General features: G+C 40.8%; 2 protein-coding genes across 2 annotated transcripts in view; both read right to left on the minus strand.

Moving 5' to 3' along the window:
- Positions 1-4,272, minus strand: part of LOC113563233 (protein MTO1 homolog, mitochondrial-like) — a 4,757-nt gene extending 485 nt beyond the window's left edge. Inside the window, 9 exon segments of the mRNA XM_026974600.1 lie at positions 6-185; positions 443-615; positions 939-1,346; positions 1,520-1,696; positions 1,809-2,000; positions 2,003-2,107; positions 2,192-2,441; positions 3,648-3,931; positions 4,022-4,272. Coding sequence (XP_026830401.1) covers positions 6-185; positions 443-615; positions 939-1,346; positions 1,520-1,696; positions 1,809-2,000; positions 2,003-2,107; positions 2,192-2,402 — 1,446 coding nt within the window. The 5' untranslated portion in view covers positions 2,403-2,441; positions 3,648-3,931; positions 4,022-4,272.
- LOC109611029 (MKRN2 opposite strand protein) lies at positions 2,844-3,479 on the minus strand. The gene has a single exon (XM_020031960.1). The coding sequence runs from the start codon at positions 3,477-3,479 to the stop codon at positions 2,844-2,846; it is 636 nt and encodes a 211-aa protein (XP_019887519.1).
- Positions 4,273-22,482: the final 18,210 nt, after the last annotated feature.

Raw genomic sequence — 22,482 nt, forward strand, 5'->3', positions numbered from 1 at the left:
CCCACTGCGTATCCCTTTTCCGTCAGTCTCTGATCAGCGTTATCGGGACGTAGACTCACTCGAAACTCCGCCCTGCTGGTAAACATCCTGTACGGCTCCGTGGTACCCGCCGTCGTTAGATCGTCAATGAGGACGCCGATATAGCCCTCAGTTCGACTTATCAGAAGCGGCGGTTTCCTAAACACCTGAACTCGCAAATAGATTTGTACAAAAATAGACAGAGATATAGCCCTAAGTAAGCCACAGGTTTTCAAGCAATCATATCGCGAAATAAAAAATGCAGAAATCTCTTGTAGTCATAAAAAAGATTTGCGTTCGTAGTTCTAATTTCAGTCATCTCATCATTGCACAATCGAACATTGTGGGGCACATGGAGAGCACTTTTTGGCCGAAGCGCGTCGTAACGGAAGAATTATAGTTTTTTCTATGTGACGCTAATTACCTTAGCGGCCGCGTTGACACCCGCGACGATACCTTGCGCGGCAGCCTCTTCGTAACCGGTAGTACCATTTATCTGTCCGGCCAGAAACAATCCTGGAACTTTTTTGGTCTCCAACTGAGAGGTCAATTCTCTAGGATCCACATAGTCATATTCAACGCCGTAACCAGGCCTAGCTACAAGCATAAGTAGAAGTGAGATTAAAAATAATTAAAGGGACTTTATATCACAAAAGCAGAAAATTTAATTACTTAAAATGATTTAAAAATAGATAAACATTTGGATCATTTCTAAACTAAACGTTGGAAAGAATCGTCAAAATTTGTTTAACCCTTAGAGGGCCGGACTGGCTCATATAGCAGCCAGGTACGAACTTGGGAACTTTACGGAACCTATAGGTTGCATGTATGCATAAATTTTACGTTAAAAAATTTCAAATTTCAATGGAAAAATCCCGGCTCTCTAAGGGTTAAAGGAATTTCAAGTTTAAAAGAATTACCGAGGCGAGCATTCTCCAATCCTGGAATACACTTAACGAGTTCAATCTGTTTCTCCTCTGGCAGAGTGCACGACAGTCCGCTCGGATAAATTAACGGTGAGTCTAGCCCTTCCGGCTCTAGCCAGATCTGATGGTCAGAATTCTTGAATCGTAGAACCTTACTCTCTATGCTCGGACAATACCGCGGACCCGTTATCTCCTCCGTAACGTGTAAATTGCAATGCATATTCTCCTTTATGATACGTGCAACACCCTCGTTCGTGTACGTCATATAAGTCGGCACTTGTTTATCTGGCTGTAGCCACACCTTATCATTCATAAACGAGAATGGTATGGGAAAATCATCTGGTGGAAATATAGTGCACGCAGTAAAGTCGATGCTTTCTTTCTCTAGTCTTGGCGGTGTGCCTGCAAAACGTAACTCGAATTAATGATTTAAAGTAGATTAATAAATAAAATAATACAATTTTGCAGACATTTATCGAATATATATATATATATATATATCTGTTTTATAAATAACTATGAATATATCAAGCATGGGGTAAATTAATAAAAAAAAATATAATACGTTTATCTACCAGTTTTCAATCTTCCTATTCGAAATCCAAGCCTGTCGAGTGTGTCTGCCAAACCGATACTAGGCTCATCGTCTAATCTACCTGCGGGTCTCTTCTCTAATCCAATATTTATTTGGCCTTTTAAGAAAGTTCCCGTGGTTATAACTACCGCATCACCGAATACTTTCGTTCCATCTTCTGTAAAATAATATAATACTTAATAGAGTATAATCGTATCTCTCGTGAAAGAACATAGTTTTTAAGAAAAAACAAAAATTCTTATTTCTTTTATTTTAATGTAAACACTTACTGAGAATAATTCCACAGCACGACAGAGGCTCTGCCGACAAAATCAGATCTTCTACGGAGGATTCGTAAATGTGCAATCCCGGCGTGTTAAAAAGTTCTTCTTGAAGATGTTTCTTATACAACATTCTGTCGATTTGAGCCCTAAGGCCCCACACAGCCGGTCCCTTGCATCGGTTTAAAACTTTGTAGTGTATCCCGACATATCGCATATCCGACAACACACTCCGTCCAAAGCATCTACTTCTCGCATCAAATGACCCTTTCCGATTCCGCCAAAGGATGGATTACACGACATTTCTCCTATAAATGTAATCAAATTCGAATCAATGATGTCGATGGATAATGGACATGTTATTACTGAATAATTTCTGTATAATTACGCACCTATAGTACTTTTTTTTTGAGTAACCAACAGTGTCTTGGCACCCATTCTAACAGCAGCCGCAGATGCTTCGGTTCCAGCATGACCACCACCAACGACGATTACATCAAATTTTTCTTGAGTGTTGCTTGTAATTAGTCTTTTCAACAATTGCAACTGCTTTTTGCCATGATATAAACTAGATGGAGGTATTTTAATACTCCTAAGAATCATGTTGCTTCACTGTTATTTTTTGCCTGTATTTTACACTTTCTGTAAAAATATTTGAATATATCTTTAAATTAAATGTGTGATAATAAAGAGACAAATAAATGAAGTAACAAATAAGTATATCAAAAATTTATTATTTTTTAAACGATTTGCAATGTATAAAGAAAACAAATTTTTTACATAAAAGATTACTATTTTAATACCTATTTAATGCTAAAAATTACAAATTTTTCTAGATTAGATAATAGGTAACTTATTTTTTAGTAACTATAATATTACTTATTAAATAAATGTACAACAAATAAATTACGTTATTTTCATACTAGAAATCTACCTTTACTCTGCTTTATACTGTAGCATAAGTTCGTTAAAATAAAAATTCATAAAATAAAAGGTTAACAAAAAGACAAGTGCAGAAAAATATACACATATTTGTTGCATCAATTACACAATATTATTGGTAGGCAGTGCAATATAATCCGATATCAAGTACTCTTGATTCTTCAAAACTCTATACAGTGAACTGTATCTGATTGCGGTCTGAATTTTTGACAGTATTAATCGCTCGCACAAATCCTCCTTATTCGTAAATCTTAAATCCGCGTATCTCAGATTATTGAAAAATTCCAAAACGAAGTTGAAACAATTCATATGAATCTCATCATAGTTAATGGACTTCCACTTGACGTCTCTCGACATGAGACACAACGTTTCGTCCCATCGAATTGTCCAGGCGATCGGTACGACTTTGAAGGCGACACAATCAATCCACCTGGCAACGTCATTCACTATCAGTCCAGTTTTATCGAATTCAACGACGCTTCCGTTGGAATCAACTATTCCGACGTGCAGATCGTGCGTTGCGTCGTAATCGTCGAGAAAACTGCCGCATGACGGTCGAATGACGATGCTAGTTGGACTGTGAGCGGCATTTACCAACGGATACGGAATACGAAATGGATCTGTGATAAAATTTTGCATCTGTGACGAACACGCCGGGCACGTCGTCGGAATTTGCTTGCAAAACACGCTCTTCGTCGAGCAATGACGAAAACACATGATGCCCGGATCCTTGTTCATATCGCGAAGATTCAATATTCCATTTAGAATGATACGATATCTGATTGCTACGAAATCACGTTATTTCCGTTCAATTTTATCTTCCTAGAAAAACTTTCATTTCCAGTTACGTTATGAATCCTGTTTGTATGCGACTAAAACATTACGATAAAGAAATATTTGTTGTACCAGTTTCCAAACGAATCTCAACGAGTCGACAATTTTATCCAACTATTCCTTCTTTTTATCCTGAAAACGAAAGCCAATAAAAGCAAAAATGTAAAAAGATGTTGAAAAAGTATATACAACATCGTAGATAAAAAATATATTAAAAATATGCGTACCAAATAGACATTAAAATCATCCAATTCCCTAACCTAACTTAACCTAATTATACTATAAAAAGTAAAAACAGTGATGTTATCCCACGACGTTACTCGTATACAGTAGAAACATTCTCGTACATGTTTTCGCTATAAATCGCACAATATCATTGCATTAAACTCTTGTTTTCAATCTAAATAATCCCGTAAAAACAATGCGTCACTTAACCTCCAACTTACATCACGCATTGCCAGCTCACGCGACGCTGCGATTGTCACCTGTCGCGAAGTGTGATATCGCGACAGTATCGAAACGTTGGTGCTGCGCTGCGACGTGTTACATGCGTCATACGACTTGTACAATAATTACAAAGTTTTCACGTTGACGGATTCGTACATGCGCGAATCGAACGTGGACGGCACAAACAATATTTCCAGATACGTATCGTGCATTGACATAGGAATATATGGACGGAGCCTATGCTACGAACTTAGGCAAGGGGGGTTCTGAGATTTGCGGTAAGGAGAAGTTGCTGGCAAATCGGGCGAGTTCGGCTGTTCTCGACATCGCCCGAATGATACTCGATAAAGTTTTGTAAAGTTGTGATACCGAAATTACATGTACGATGAGTTATTGTGTTGTGTCGGAATGTAGCAATCGCATTAATGCAAAAAGAAAAAATTGGCAACAACTTATGAAAGAAAATGATCCGAAAATTTCTTTTCATCTGTAAGTAAAATACATACAATTGTAGGTTATACACAATGCCGGTAAAACGTTTCAGATATTGTTATGTGTTTATTATTATATTCATATGAATAATTGTTCGATAACAGTTTTTCATTTATAGTTGTTATTATAATTCATATATTTAATAATAATATATACGATTTGACTATATATATATATTTATTATTAAATATATGAATTAATAAAAACTATAAATGAAAAACTGTTATTGAACAATTGTTCATATGAATATAATAATAAACAAGCCAAAATTCTTTCTTAACACCGCCAGTAGATAATTTCAGTAAACGAGTACGATTAATATTCGACACAACTGGCTATAATTCTCTTTATTAGAACGACGTTTCGACCATACGGGATGTGGTCCTCTTCAGTAGGTGACAGTTACATCTAAATTACGTTAAAAATATAATTAAATAAGATCGTCTTTCGGTGCCACCATTACTCGGTCTAGGTGTATAATCAAGCCAAAATTCTTTCTTAACACAATAATAATAAATTTAAATAATAATAAACACATAGCAATATCTGAAACGTTTTACCGGCATTGTGTATAACCTACAATTGTATGTATTTTACTTACAGATGAAAAGAAATTTTCGGATCATTATTTTCTTTCATACGTTATTGCCAATTTTTCCTTTTTGCATTAATGCAATTGCTACACTCCGACACACACAATAACTCATCGTACATATATATATATCACTGGCGAAACCGAACATACCCGAACAGCCGAAGTTACACGAAGTGCCAGTGCTCTCCCCTTACCGCTAATCCAGCTTCCCTCGTAAAAGGCTCCGTCTATATATTCCTATGTCAATGGAGCGAGCGAAGGAAGTCGCGCGCAGGCGCAGTGCGGCGCAGCGCTATTGGTCAGCGGCGTACGCCGCTGTAGATTCCGAGTGGCGCCGCGAGAGGTCACGTCCTTCGCGATCGCCCGTCCGCCCTCCTGCCGCTGCTCCGACGCAACGGCCAGTAGCAGCTGACCGATGGGAGCGTTCGGAGTGGCTCCTTCCGTACCGGGTCCGGCAATCCTCGCGTTCGTGCGTGTCGCGTACGCTCCGCGCGTCCCTCGACGGTCCGCCGCGTCGTTCACGCTCCTCGTCGCGAGTGCTCCGAGTAACTGAGAGGAGGCGTGCTACGGCGGACGACGCGCATCTCGCATTGCTTGCGAAACGGTGAAAGGCGCGCGGGACGGCAGAAACGACGACGACGACATCGGCGAGACCGGGTCATCGAAGGAATTGCCAACGGTCAGCGGAACGCCGGGTGAGTGATGACCGAGGATTTGTCCTCCTTTCCGCTCGCGCGATTTCCGTCTTCGCCGAAGATTGACGCGACTGGGATCTCGTGTCTCGAGACGCGTGAAGTTAGCGGCGTAAACTTTCGACGAGTCTCTTGCTACCCGGTAAACTCTCCTACTCGTCGAACCGCTCTATTTATATGCGCTCGCGTGTTGACGCGATCGCGTGTCACGCTTGCGTTCCGCGACGCCGATCGCAGATAGCCAGCAACTTTTGAATCGCGTTGACGTCTTCACGGAAGAAGACGACGCGTGCCGGTCGCGCGCGCGCACGCGACACTCGCGTTCTCACGGTTCGGGGTGACTGACACCTGATGCGTCGATGACCATGCCGTGCGTGCATGCAGGGATATCAGATCCGTCCACTTGGTCCACCGAACGGCGACACGCACGTTTCGCGGAGACGTTCATGCTGAAAATTCGAGCACTGCTCGTTCTTGTGCAATCACGTGATCGCCGCTTCCCGGCGTCGATTCCGCGAAGACTGTCCGCGTCACGTCCGAATGAACGGTTTTTTCACGTGGGACAGAACACGAGGGAGAAAGAGACGGAGATAGAGAGGGAGAGAGAGAGAGTGACAAATGGCGTCGCGTCCTTGCGCGAAGGACAATCCGCGCAACGCGCGATTTCCTAGATGCAACGTTGTGCAAAATATATTCACGAATAATATTTTTGTCCATACGTGTTGGTAAATATGTATGGTTGATAAATAGGATTGACGTATATTAATATACGAGATACATGCTATTTACAAGTGCACAGTCAAATACTTTCTTGCGATTGTACGTTCCTCACATTGACATCGGTGACGTCTTCGTGAACGGAATTTAAATTGTTGCATGCATCTTATAGGAATGCAACACGTCAAATATAATTTCTAGCAAATAATTAAGAGATCTTGTGTATAAAAAGATTTTAAATCTGAATATATAAATGAAAATGTAAATGTAAATTAAATACTATCATTTAATGTAATTAATTTATAGAATGTTAACGTATGACATTAATGAATAAATTTTGCGACAGAATTTTTCATCTCATCGAAATAACACAATTTTTAATAATTAATAAAATTTTAATACTTGACATATTAAAATGATTATTATTAGTATTTCGACTATTTTATTTAAAAAAGTGATTTTAAATTGACTTTAATTAAACATCTTTTTTATTAAACAAAATTAATTTGCTTTTAATTGAGATGTCGAAGTAGTCTAATAGATTTTGAAGCATAGCTATTAAAAATGAAGATAGTACTGTGAATATCATTATAAGTATGATGAAACTATTATTTATCTAAATTGAGTTTACCTTCTCACAGTTTGATTTTAATTACCAAAATAGTTAATGTTGAAATAGTTCATGTTGTAACGTTGTGCCAGAGATTACAGTTTCCCCTGAAATTTCTCCCGAGATCAAATCGATTACAAATTTTTTATGGAATCAAAACATTGAGGATAAGAATGGCAGAACGAAATTCTGTAACACGATTTAATAACGATAAGCTGAACGCTCCATACAAGTGATTAATTTCCGGTAATGGTTTGAAGCTGTTTTACTGAAATTACATTAGCATTTCGTAATTACGTTGAAAGACATGAGATGTTGTAATTTAGAAAGATAAATATATTGTACCCAGTGCATAACTCAAATTACAATAAAAGTTATCGTTAGACGAATCTCGAAAACGAATGTTTCGGTTGGAGTTAAATCGACCGGTTACCAAACTTGTCTCTATTAATTAATTAATTAATTAAATATTACTAATTTTCTTTGGCGTGTACATAATTGCAAAAGAAAAAAACGCGATAAAATAAAAGCTGTAATAACAATCGGAACAGAGATGCATAACTTAATTAAAAATATGCTTTTCTCATAAAGCAAGGATATATGATAGATATTATCGAGTCGTCAAAGAGAGTATTGTAAAATGCTCCTCGTGCTGTAAAATTAACCGTGTTTCTTTTACTGGTACAATACGTACGCCGTATAAAAGGCGCGACGAAGCTTGGACGGTACGAAAATAAATACGACAGACCGCTAACGGCACTGCGCGACTGCGGCACGGTAAGTCGATATCGTAAACGTTATACGAGCTAGCGGGCAAAAACAATAGCGAGCGAGAAGAGTGAAATAATCCGAACGGAAAACGGCCGAGTCGTTTCCCGCGAGTTTTACCGGAAATGTATCGTTTGCATCCTCATCGGGCGCTTGGATCGCGTAAAACAAGCACTATTGCGGATACACGTCCCATATGATTACGGATAATTTATAGTCGCGTATCTTTGCTGCTCCTTATCGAAACATGTTCTTTTTACGAAATTAGCTTGTAGCATTTTTGTTATCTTTCCGTTATACGATCCATCATTCTGTTGCCATATCGTTCGCCGGATCGTATTATTTCAAATGCTAAATGCCGTTTTCATTATACGCCGACAGTCCTTGGATGATTCTCGAGGAAGCGAGATACGCGTCGTCGAAAGGAATTCATTAGGAATCTTCTTACGCTTTGTGGCCTCTGAATAGTCATTAGACGATGAAGCTAATTTTTCAAATAAAAGTAAAAGGTAGAAAAGACAATTCTTTCTTGTATCCTAATGTCCATTTTCAAGTGTCGCGTGGTTCACAGAAGTGTCGCTCGATACTCCGATTGGTATCAATTGTAATTACGATTATTACAGTACAACAGGCCATTTTTCATTACTATTAGTACTTTTCAAAGTTGACCAGAAATTAATGACCGTCATTAATTTGTCACTCCTTTGTTCGCGTTTCGCGATAACAATAATTAACTAGCTCACACTTACGTCGTAAAACCACTCTTGCATCTGCGAAAAACTTATCACGCTGCTATAGAAATTACTTTTTATTATCTCGGTGCAGCATTATTTTACTCGGCTGCAGTTTTATAAGCCGTAGATAAATTATGGTGCTGCGTCTGTGCTGCAAACGATATCCATACAGTACTATCTTTTGCCGTGCGGTACCAGATCTGTAATCGTATGTGTGGCTGTTTGAAAAGGTCTCGCTGCTTGTCAAAATTTACGACAATAGATAGTTTAGTAGGGAAGGTACACAGAAAAAAAGTGAGTGTCACATCAAAACTTATATACTTGTACATACGCAACAATTTATAATCTTCGTAAAAGAATTTAATAATCTTGAATTTCAACTAAAATGAAATAATGAAATTATATCACGTTAAACGAAGAAAACAATTTTTAAATAAAGCAATTTTGTATAGTTCAATCAAGAAAAATATATTTTTAAGATTATTAAATTCTTTTACGAAGATTATAAATTGTTGCGTATATACAAGTATATAAGTTTTGATGTGACACTTTTTTTCTGTGTAACGAGTAAACGCGATAATCGTCGCAAAGTGGGACCGTTCTAACAGGGTAGTTCGATAACGCCGGAACGTTATTACGATGATAATGACGAGAGAACTTCATTCATCCTCGTATATTTAACTTGTCAGCTGCTAGTACAAGTATCTTGCCAATCCGGTTAATCGGCCGGACAAAACGCGATATCAAAACGAAATCTGTTTTGTCTCAAGCAATTTGTTCTTGCTCGAGTTCGAATAGCCTGTTAGCCAAAAATTGGTCCGCACAATGGAATTACACGTTATTCCGTCATCGGACGTACGCACAAACTGCATATCTCGCGCGTTACAGGGACAGGATGTCAATTCCGCTCGCATTCTACGCTTGTCTCAGACAACGCGCAAAAGAGGCTCAATTATTTTCCATGTTTTTCTAACATCAATCCCATTTATCGCCGAATAGGGCTTTCAAGTTCGTCTCGATCTCGAGCCTGTACGTTATCTGAAGTGTTATCCTTCGAGGGAATAATCGTTGCGGACACTTGAAGCGACATCCAGGCTTCTTGGCAGCGGGGAGAGACGGGATTGAATCCGGGACAATCTCGTTGGGTTGGATGCATCCAACCATTCTGCATCGTTAACGCGTGCACGCTAAAATCCAGTGTCCCTGTTTCCGACGTCGTTTAAATGCGACGACGTCGACGACACTGGCGTTGTCTACTCATAAATCAAGGCCCGACGAGGGGATGGTCTCTCGTCGACGTGCGCACTGACGGATAAAGTATTCCCATATCCGATACACGTACGAGTACTCTCGACGCTTCTCCCGGGAGAAGCGTAGTCCCCGATCGGGGATACCAGCGCAGAAGGGACTGTAAGATCTGGAAAGATAGTCGAGACTGACAGGTCGTATAGAGGATCGGAATGAAAACAAGTCGATCACAACAGTAGGAGTATTGGCCGTACAGCCTAAGACCTAGGCGTGTGAACCAGGGATCCCGGAGAGTTCGAGTTCAAATCTAAGGCAGTCTCCTAGTTATTTTTCGCCTCTTACAATTCAGAAGTGGGATAAAATCCGCTACCCCTCGAAGATAGTTGAGATTCATCCGCTACCCCTCGGAGAGGAGGGAGTTGAGAAGCAGCTGGCCGGTAGTGAAGCCTGAACATGGAGGTCGGGACGGTCTCAGAGGAGTGAACCAACATGGAAATTGGGAAGGACTCAGAGGAGTGAACCAACATGGAGATTGGGAAGGACTCAGAGGAGTGAACCAACATGGAGATTGGGAAGGACTCAGAGGAGTGAACCAACATGGAGATTGGGAAGGACTCAGAGGAGTGAACCAAAAATGGATGTTGGGAGGGACTCAGAAGAGCGAACCAAAAATGGAGGTTGGGAGGGACTCAAGTGGAGTGAACCGACGATTTGGAGACATTCGGGGACGAATGTGATGTCAGGCTGGCCGAGCTGTAAGATCTGGAAAGATAGTCGAGACTGACAGGTCGTATAGAGGATTGGAATGAAAACAAGTCGATCACAACAGTAGGAGTATTGGCCGTACGGCCTAAGACCTAGGCGTGTGAACCAGGGATCCCGGAGAGTTCGAGTTCAAATCTAAGGCAGTCTCCTAGTTATTTTTCGCCTCTTACAGGACAGAGTTCGTCGAGCAACTTGTTGCGAACGACGTCTACGTCCCGGACAGATCGAACGTCGCCGTCATTACGTTTGTTGCGCTATATTTTGGTATCTCGTGTTGCGATTACGATGCTTGTCTGCCGGATCCTTACGTACGAAAGGCACACTCGACGTACGGCGTATAATCGCGGCGGCGAACCGGCGCGGCGCCAGGACGCCTGTAGCTTCCGATTATGCAATGCACAATGGCAACCTCCGTTATCCGCGCTCGAGCCGCTGGATAATAATACACTTGCTTATCGACCTAGTCCCGCGTGGAACTTAAATAAACCAAAGTGTGAACGAGCTATTAGGCGAAACGAGCGACGCGACGTAGTACATATTACAACAATGTGTTAATAAATCGAGACCGTCGCGGAAAATTAAGAGATTTGATCGAAGAGAAAAGTCATCCCTCGCGTTGATCTTTCGCAGACTCGCGCGGCTAGCTTCGACAGCTTCCGCTTTAACGCTCTCGGAAACGGAGATCGAAACGCGGATCCCGGATCGGTGGAGGCGCGCGGTTTCCGCGCGAGTAATCGCCCAATTAAAGATCGTTAGAACGATCGTCGAGATACGCGGCATGAAACAGGAAAGGGATCGCGAGCGCAACCGGCCCGCCTCTTTGTAATCGGCGCAAGTTCTGCGCGCGTCGGGTATTCGCCAACAATCATTCACGCGGGTGTAGCTCTGTTTCCGATAGTTAGACTCGCGCTGCCTGCCTTACGCACATAGCGTAAATCACACGGGGCGCAATCTCGGTATCTCGGTAATTTACGGGGTAAATGACCTCCCACGCGCGCCGTTCGCGAGATTGGGATACATATATTATACGTATATATATACGGGGTGATTTGAAAAGAGAACTGCAAACTTTGTGTATAACATCCGCTCAAGTAACAAGGAGTATCTTATCACGTTACAGTATTACGCAACAGCAAAACAGAGTTTCCCGTGTTATCCCGAAGGCAAGTGTTTCATATCATTTTCTTCCTCGCCCTCCTTGCGAGTCTCACCCCTCTGTCGCGAAGAAATCCGTAATCTGGCGATCCTTTGGAGATGATGACGTTCGTATCTGACAAACATCGTTTATCTGATGCGTTTTATGTAAACACGTAGCCAAACACGTAGACAGTTTCGTGTCTCTCTTTCGTTTGATTATGATTAATGAAATGTCGATAAAATGCTCGTTTTAGAAATATTCTGTGCTTATATTGAAAATAATATAGAAATAGTAATTAATAATATAAAGTATATTACAAAAAAAGTAGGAAATAGATAACTTGAAAAGCTTCTCTTTTGCGCATATATCAACTATGCGAGATGTAAAAATAGGTCAGTGTTCAGAGGATTAATCAGGCAGATCTCCGGCCTTGACGCTTTTATTAAGAAAAAAAAGCATTTCGGTTCTCATCAACGAATATCCGACTGAATTAATTAAATCACCGTTGTAAGAGGCGAATTAACGTTGTGAGCGACAAATTTAATTAGTCTCGGTGAATTAATTAAATTTGTCGGAATCGGTTTTCGTGTACTTTATTGAATTTAACTATGATTCAGCAGCGTTTCTGCGAGTGAGATGAAATTTACGTGAAACATTCGCCATCGCAAACATTAGGAGCGATTCGATGCAACGCGATAGTATGCAACAGAGAAGGCTTCGTCCCGTTTCGCGCTAAAATTCTTCGAAGCATGCCGGCGGTTGTTGAGCTCATTAATGAATCGTCAACTAACCGGTCGCGGTGTACAACGCATCTCTATTAAATGGGTCATGCGTGTTAAATGTACCGCTCGTCATGCGGAGAGCGTCATGAAATATTCATCGCAAGGAATCGTGACGTATTTATTTTTGAGCTTGTCGTCGAGCCTCGCGAAAATCTGCCCACACTATAATTCTGTATTCGGAGAGCTGAAAGAGCTTAAGTCGAAAAACCCGTGAAATTCTGCATTTCCTTTTTGAAACTTCGTAATTATCGTTTCAATATTCGGATTTGGCCGAATTCTTGTTTATATATATTTCTGCTGAACACACGAACAATCTCTAAATCTTAACAGGATTTTCTTGAGAAGAAAGAAAGGAACATTTTGATAATTGAAATTTATTAACGAGATTTATTAAGAATATTTTACGAGTTAAGTCTCGAGTGAAAATATAAACAATATATTTTGAGTTTAATTTCAGGTAGATTGTGTTTTCTTATTTTACTAAATTTTAATTTCATTTGGTTACCTCAAGACATACTTGGTTACTTCAAGATACATACTAAAAATTAAAAAAGTTATAAGATGTTATTAAAGTTTTCTTAAGCAAACTTTGGCTTCAAATTGGCTATAAAATACGTATTTAAATTTTGTTGTTTTATTTTTATAAAAAGTAACGTTTACATAATTTCTTTTTTATATTCTATTGATTCCCAGAATTTAATAAAGCAATTCTTATTTTGAAAAATATAAATTATTTATATGAAATTATAACTGTGTGTTACTTATTATAACGTATACTTATTACATTGTGATTGTGTTATTCTACAATTCATAGAACTTATCTCTTTTTATTAAAATTTTGATTGTGTTATTCTACAATTCATAGAGCTTATCTCTTTTTATTAAAAAAATATAAAAATGTAAAAAGTACGATAGTTGCGTCTATTCATCTCACGTATGATGATAAATGCACGAGTAACACCATTACAATTGTCAATCTAGAGACGGATATGTGCCGACTCTTAAAGAATGCATTAGGGATATATTCAAAGCAGCGACGAGCAGATACGGAATGCAATAACGTGTAACTGAGTTTGTGTTACTTAATTCGATTACGTATACAAGACGCGCGTGCCACGAATCGCGCATCGAAACCAGTTTCTACCGTTGCAGTTTCCACTCCACTAATTTCCGCTCGAAAGTGTTCATGGTCATATGAGAAATGTTGTTTATACGTTGCGACAGTGAAGTCATTTTGCGCAACGAAATTCTTGCTTGATAACTAATACGCAAATTATATTTTTTCAACTAACGATAAATTGACCGACGCGTCAGCACATTCAAATATTTTCTCTTAAATGATACGTCTTATTGACTCATAAAAGACCCATTTTTATTTAAAGATTATTTTTAAATATCGTGTTTGAAATTTTATAAAAAGAAAATTTTGCCTGTTTTTTATTATAATAACATGTTTATTGAAAATTTGTGAATGTTTGCTTACAATTCTCTTTCGTTTGCTTCATTTATAATTTTGTTGCAGACTTGTATATGTGTATGCGTAAATCTTATTTCAGATCGAATCTTTACACTGTGTAAATCTGCATTTGCAGTTTTCTTTAAAGTTTTTATTTGCTTTTTTTCTCGATAAAGTGGTACTTAGCAAACAAACAGATTGGTAAATTATGAAATATCTGCTTCTACTTTCGTATAATTAAGAATTTTCTTTACGTTACAACTTGTAACCAACCGATAAACTTGCGATACATGAAAAAGGCAATCAGGATGAATGCAGTGATGTGTGAAAACTCGCGCAATCCTAGTTCTCAATGTTTTATACAGTCAAGTTAGATCCGCGACTGAAAGGATACGTTCTCTCCGTGGCGATTAAAAGTGGAAACTGAATCTTATTGACCTTACAAATCAGAGACACCTAATATCCGCCAATTTCTGTATGTCACGTGCGTCGTATTTGTTCGGTAAAACCTATGAATAACGCGCAAATTTATGTATAGATATTTCAAAATACATGTAAAATATATATTAATATATTATAATATTCACATTAAATAATAATATAATAATTTTCCATGAAATATACTCTGTTCATTATTTGTGACATAAATCTTGCGCGACATTTGGTAGATATTAGGGTTGTTTTCGGAGCATCGAAAGGTCTCTGGTATCCTCGCTATCGTGGGAAACTGGCGGTGCACATCCCTATGCACGCTTATACAGGGTTAACGTAACGATATCAACGCGCAATATGAAGCGCGGAATTTTCTTTCTTGCTCGCGCGCGAGATAGACGACTCGTATTTTCGTCGATGGAACTCCCTTAAACGCTAATGTTATGCAAATGCGAGATACGGCGGGCAGGTTCACTCCGTTTCTCCAAGTTGCAGCTCAGAGAGTGCCGTATTATAGATAAGACCGAAGAAGTATCGCGCTCGTTCGTTACCGTTGCGGTAATGAAACGAAAACATCAATGGGATCACGAAGAAGCGCGATGTCGCTTTAACGCGAGTATTAAACGAAAACAGCGAACACGAGCCGCCTAATAGACGTTATAAATGAGAAATTATTAGTCACTGGGTAGCTTTACTGGGCGTCATCGCGCGAAATAAAGCTCATTTGTATTCTTTGCGCCCGCGGAGGCGCACGCGCGGTGAATAAATGTTATAAATGTCCAAATTAATGTGCGTGTCTCTCGCGAGTTTTCCCGCGCCAGTGTCGCGGAAAATTTCTGAATTTTGTACCGTCACGGTAGGTTTATTTCATTTTTGACGTGCAAGTTCACGTCTACGCGGAAAAAATGTTATAAATTACTTGGATACAAATATTCTCTGTGAATATAAAACCCACGCTTTGTTGATTTCTCGCTTTATTATTTGAAACTATATAAGGAATTTCATCTAGTTTTAATTCTGGACACGTGATTTGATCCAGAGGATCATTAGCATACTGCTAAATGGCGGAATAATACCGCATTTAACAGTACAGCAAAAGTGCAGCACTTCCGAAAGACAGGTGCTTCATATTTCCGATGGCAAAATATTTTCCGTGCGAATTCGTGTGACCTGCTTAAAATTTCATTGAAACTTGCTAGGGTGGCTCGCGCATGGTTGTTGATACAAATTTTCGCAATTACGCAAGCCAAGCTGAAACTTGCGAAAGACCTGTGCACCTTCATGTATGTCGTGTATGTTTGCGACATGCTCCTTTGTTTTAATGTGTACTTATTCAAAGCCCGTCTAAAATAATAGTGGCATACACATCGCGCTATTCGAGGATCATCACGCACGCGAGGTAATTTAGAAAGCAAGTATCCGAGATGCACCTCAATTTTCAGTCGCGAGGGACTGGATATTTCACACCGATTTGTATCTGGCATTCAAACTCTAGACGAAATGCAAATTGTGAACACTGTTTGTGTTTTGGTTGCATTCTGTTCGAGGTTTACATCGATACATTTTACGAGAGACAAAGTAAACGCCGCGGGCGGCACTGCAACAATCTAGAATAAATCGACAATAGGGAAACGTGCGCAAACGCAAACAAAGAAGGAATTTTGGATAAAAGTATTTTCGGTAAATGCGGAAAATCTGAAAAATATTTTATCAATTTTTTTACAATGTTTCGCGGAATGTATATCCTGAGAGAAATGCCCAAATTACACCTCTACGATGTGAAATTAGTTAACAGGGAGTTATGAGGAAGACATTTTTTGTAATTACGTAATGCTACGGACAGAATCGCCGTGGAGTTCAGTAATTTTCGGAAGGGCATTAGACGCGGTGTCACGAACGACCAATTTATCAGATGTAGCGTCATGAATGCCGTCCAACTTGGGCGATAGTTACATCGCGGAGCGTCACTTTCTAATTCCATTTACCGTTCAATTAGCAGTTGAGATTAGCAATCGCGTGGAAGCTCATGGTCCATTTGATCCTAGTTGCCGGCGTGATCGCACGACGGACGAGCGAAACGCTTTTTGCGGCAGGAAAATTGGCACGGTTTGCCTCGACTCGCACAGCCAACAGCGCGAGTTCGGCAAAAAGTAAGTAATTGGATTCCATTCGGCGTGCCGGAGGATCGTTGTCCATCGGGCGCCACGTGCGCGAGAAAAGCCTGAATTACAACGCGAAAGAGGTAGAATTGCGGGAAATCTCGCCTCGAACAGCGCTTTCATGATGACGCCCTCGCGATGACGGCAATAACGGCGGCCACTCCTGGCATGCTCCGCAGCGCGCGTTCTACCGCGCGGCCGTGAGAGAAGAGCAAATAAAGTCTTTGACCTTAAACTCGAGATCGATCGGTTAAACCAGTGCGTGATGTAACGGCCGATCGTTAACCCGTCGGGGTCTCCCAATATCCATCTACAATGCCGTTCGCTTATTTACTTCGCGCTCGAGCGCACGGGACCGGATCGCAAGCCCCTCATTGTGATTCAATCGACAAGATCGCTTTCCATGTATAGCGGGGTGTCCTAGATCCCCGTTTCTATTTTTAACGATCGTATATCTCGACGCGATGTATCGCAAAAATATCGTAAAATTCTGAAACTGCAATTTTTGCCGGTTTTTCGGTCACGATGACACTCGGGCGTTACATCGGTGATGTAATTTCCAGATGCCTCGTAACTTCTCAGTTCTTTCTTTTTACGCTCCTGCTCAAAAATTTGCCGTGAAGAAACGCGTCGCTTTAACGCGATTATCGGAAGATACCTAATTCGTAAAAGCGACGCGTAAAATTGAAAGTTTCCGGAGTCCGACATTTCGTATGCGAACGAATCCGACAGTCGTAGATTCCAGGCGGAATTGGGATCTCTAGGATACTGTGAAGTCTCCCGGAAAGTTCGTGATTCGGTGGATATCATGGTGAATTTCACGGATCCGTGGTAGGATCACATGGGGCAGCAAATTTCCGGGTATCCGACCTCGTCAGAGTCAACGTCGTGTTCGCGACGATAATGACAACGACGGCCGGACCACATCCTAAGGATAGCCTGCTACATGTGCGAGGTCCGGTTGGATCACTGCCAGATCGTTTCCGGGCCCCTCTAACCGCGAATGTCCACGGCGCCTAGCAAATATTAGACAAAGGATGAAAGGACGTTCTCGCCAGCAGTGACCTGTTCCTGTCAATGTAATTTTGGGCGAATATATAGTAGAAGTATATGTTGAGGTAGTATAGAGAAATATGTACATTGAATATACGATAAATACGTATATTGAACTTCTTGCTCCACCGCGCGCATGATATTAATCTTCGTGGCCTCTTGTATCGAGATGAATTCTCTCTCTCCCTCTCTCTGTTCTCCACATAGTTCTCCAAACATCCGAAGCAGAGCACGATTATAATTAGCGAGCTCTTTTGAGATTTTTGAGATTTTTATAAAATTCCTCCAATGATATGAGTTTACTGTGTTATGTATAGGTACTGATATTGACATACTGTTCTGATGCCAAAATTAGAAGATGAAATATTTAATGTTTGCTAACCTGCGGAGATTACGTCGGTGAATGCAATAAGGTTTAGAGATATATAGTACGCATGGATAATATTGATTTCTCTCGCATGAGAGAGATAGATAGAGATAGAGAGAGGGAGAAACGGAAAACTGTTAGTTATAATGTTTATGTTAAAACTATGAAAATAATTATTTTAAACGCTAGAAAGTATTACTGATATTAGAGAGAGAGCATTATTAACAATTAATTAAAGTTAAACGATGTATTAAAACTCACCACGCTTCACCACGAAGACATTTAATCTTATTACAGGATTACCTCGGTAAAAGGCTTTTCCCTCTCTCTTTTATGTGATTTCCGTTAAATTCATCAAAGTCCTGCGTTATTATCGTTTAACAGCAAAGAGGATGACAGCCGGTATGGAAGGCTAACTATCAACGCTCAAACCACAGCAGCCGGGATTCGGCGAGGTCTTCTCTTCCGGAGAGGACGCCGTACTTACCCTAAATCTCTATCCACTTTAGCGTGTACTCTCTCATACTTTACGATCCCCCATGGTACGACAGACGCGAATATGCGCCCGTGCCTCGGCGAGATTAGAGAGACGTCCTACGACGTTTGCGAGGCAATTTGCGGCGCAATCATCGCGAGCCTCCACGGCCGCAAACGAGACGACACCCACAGACGGCGCTGCGTCGTCCCAAGTTCGTCGTGTCGAGAGGGCTTACGTCGAGGTACTTAGTCAAAATAACCGTCCCCTCAGACAAACCTCGTGGGTTAACCCTCGGTCTTGGATCACAAGAGTATAGCGCGCGTTCTGATCGCAATGAAACAAAACATAGGATGTATATAAATAATAATATATTAACTATAATAATTAATGGAAATAAATGGGAAACAAAGAACTTCAATATAATTATTATAATAATTATTATAATTAAAAAACTTCCTTCCTCGCCAGTAGTTATTTAAACGAATAAAAACTTTGAGGTTGACCAAACTGGCAACTTTACACTGGAAAAAAAAATATCTGGTTGCATTAATTAGAAATCTGGTAGGTTCAACCAGTTTGTCTGTTGGAAAATGGACGAATCAGAATTCCTTTAGGAATTACCAGATGAGCATGATTAATTCCTTCCTATTAAATTTACCAGATTTTCTTGATAATAATACTAAATGTATTTAGTTAAATTAACATGACTGTTTAGTGAAAAGAAACGTTTTTCTGTTTCATTACCGTGAGTTTTCTTGGATTGCTGTAAATGAAATATCATGTTGATATTTATACAGGATGTCCCGTAATAATCGCCTAACCTCTCGCATGCCAATAGAGCAGATCGAGATGAACAGAAAAGTCCCATATCATTTTGCGATATTCGCAATAATAATCGAAATATTGCATATTAAAGTCAAGCGAATCCAGAGCGCGCGGAGGCGAGTGCCGAGCCGCTCGAGGTATAGGGTTATCATTGCGAATATCGCAAAATCGTATGGGACTTTTCTCTTCATCTCGATCTGCTCTATTGGCATACGAGAGGTTAGGCGATTATTACGGGACACCCTGTATAAAAAAATATAAGAAGAGAACACGTTTTTTCATCCGCCATCACTTCACGGCCATTCCACTAACTAATTTCATTTCACTAGAGGAGGAAAACGTGCCGTCCGTGCCGATCCGTTTCCCGAACATGCATCAATACGCACGACACGAAACAATAGAATGCTGCTGGAGTGCCCTGCGATTAACCAGAATTCTGATTGCATCTTCGTTTGTTCTTATGTCTAGTGTAATATAACTAGAAGTTTTATAGATCCAACTGGAAAATACTAACCAAATTCTTATAGTACAGTCTATCAAACGTTCTAGTTATAAAATATCTAGTCCTATCGTGATAACTAGAAATTCTTGGTTAGTTTAACCAAAATGCGTTCTATCAGATACGTCTTGTTGATACAATCAAATCATTTTTCTCAGTGTATTATATATTCATCCACAACGTTTCATAATAATTATAGTATAGTAAGTAATATTCTATAATTAATTTATAAATGTCTGTCATAATACAATATTGTATTAACGAAAGGAGAAGGGGAACTTTACCACATGATTATATAATCATTATAGTTACAACTATTATAATAACAGAACTACCATAATTATTCCGACAAGCGTCGCGGCGGCGTGTATTAACGAGCTCGCGTTAATAAACTTCGTCCTCCCTGGGAGGGCTTCTCCGTCCTTCGGCCGCGAGGCAGGTGTGGGAAATGCGGCATTCTCGGGTACCTGGCGCACGTTAAACTGATACCATTACGAGCATTGCGAGACAGCCCGGGTCGCAGCTTACGGCTGCCTCCGGTAAGGTTGCGGTTTTCGGTCCGGGGCAGTTTGTCGCGCGTGTTTCGCGGTTTTTGCGGCATGCCGCGTGCCAGCTTCGTCGACGAGGGAACGGACGGGGCTCCGCTAACGATGGTTAACGACCGTGAATGAAACGATGAACGGCAGCAACGACGCCGACGCCGACGCCGACGCGCGCGATACGCAACGTGCGTACGGCCGTCCCCGTTCTCCACGTCCTCTTCGTCCTGTCTGTCTGTCTGTCTGTCTGCGCGCCCCCCCCCGTCTGTCTGTCTGTCCATCCGTCTGGTAATCCTCTTCTCCTCGCTAACAATAAATTTAATCCGTCAACACAGCGTGCGGTTTACGCGCGTGCAGTCGCACACGCCTGCAATTTCGTCGCGCTGGCACGTTCTCACCACAAAACCGGCAGGAACACACTACGCGTTAAATCGAATGACGCACGACGAACACGCAACGCGAGTTGTTATCGTTAGAAGAGGTCGCAAATAATCTGTTTCTCTGTCGATCTCCGTGATGGTTTAATGATCGTCGAACGCGATTCCACGACGCTTTTTAATATTTCGCTCAGCTCGTGATAGAATACGTTTTGATGCAGTAAACGAGGCAAACGCGCGATTGGAGAATAATTTCATGAAATTTCATGAAACCGTATTGCAGTTACAAAGCTCGAATCACGTGAGCCGTCTCGGAAGTACTCGAGAGTATCCTGGGGAAGAGCACGCTTCAAATAGGAAGCGCGAGACGTCGAGCACAGACACGGCGCCCCATAATTTCATTCGTGTTACGCTTTGCGCTCCATTTTCATCTCGTCTGCGCCGCGCGACCCACGATATTCTATGCTGTTTCCTGGTGAAGAATTTACCTTGTGTCGCTGGTTTCGCGTGCCGTCACGGGGTGAAAGGGTTTTTTTTCGCCGACGATGCAGCTCGTTTCGCGGGAACGTTCTCCAAAAGATGAGAGAAGTCGAGAATGAACATGTAGCGGAGGTATCGCCGGGAAAGTAAGAGAGAGAAAAGAGAGAGAGAGAGAGAAGAGAGAGACAGACAGACAGAGGCAGAGAGCGCAAGACGAAAGAAATGCAACGCCTCGTTATTGCATAGAGAGGAGGGATGGGGAACTGGGAACTGTAAAAGCTAGATATTGTCGAAATAAAAGTTACCGAACAAGAAGAAGAAACTGGCAAAGAAGGCGAGAAAGCGGGAAGAATGGAATCACGAACGGACTCGATCTTGTTATTTTTTTACGTGGACGTGCACACGCATCAAACACACATACACACACAGACAGAGGCGAGTTCATGTAACGATTATAGTTGACTGAAAAATCGTGAGAAATCGCACCACCGAGAGAATTCCATCCCCCGGAATTCGACATCCTCGCTGAACGAACGAGTCAATACGTAGGGTTCGGACGAAACGACGGTGGTGCCTTCTCGCTCGCTTTCCTAACTTCGCCTACACGAGGCGAAAACGAATTTGATGAAATTACCTAAATTGTTCTGCCGTTTCGATCTCCGATTTCGATTTGTCGTTACCAGAACTTGTATGACGTCGCACTTTACACGTTCCGGTCAGAAAAAAAAACAATCGAGATCGACAAAATTGAAATGCCGACAATGTTTATGGATTTCATATTTGCTCGTGAACACGGTTGGCTGTATTAAAGTTATCTATATTGTTTTTTATCCCTCCATCTGCTTACCAAAACGTTTATTTAATTGAAAAGTGAAGAGGTGATTTATCTTTACCTTTAAACAAACAAACTATCGTACAATATGCAATATTGCATACCAGCAAATATAAAAAATAGTATTTTCTACGTTTTTAACGAGAAATAATAGAGTTCGATTAGCTTAGCGGAACGTTCAAGTCGTGGGACGGGAAGATGACGGAGAGATTCCATCACCATTGACGAAACACCATCGCAAAAGATATCGAATTCCTAGGCAGTTAATACCCGCGATCGACGCAATCGAGTAATCAGGTGATGGTATCTACAGTACTCGAGTATCGACAGCTAATCGGGATCGACGCGACGCTCCGCGAAGGAGAGCGAGCGGATGTAGAAGAGGCGAGCGAGACGAGAGTCGGCAGAATTCGATCTCGCGA

This window comes from Ooceraea biroi, chromosome 1 (assembly GCF_003672135.1).
Source record: "Ooceraea biroi isolate clonal line C1 chromosome 1, Obir_v5.4, whole genome shotgun sequence".
Taxonomy (NCBI): Eukaryota; Metazoa; Arthropoda; class Insecta; order Hymenoptera; family Formicidae; genus Ooceraea; species Ooceraea biroi.

Excerpts from the sequence above, each read along its gene's own strand:
- LOC109611029 (XM_020031960.1), bottom strand. The coding sequence starts at position 3,479 with ATGAACAAGGATCCGGGCATCATGTGTTTTCGTCATTGCTCGACGAAG.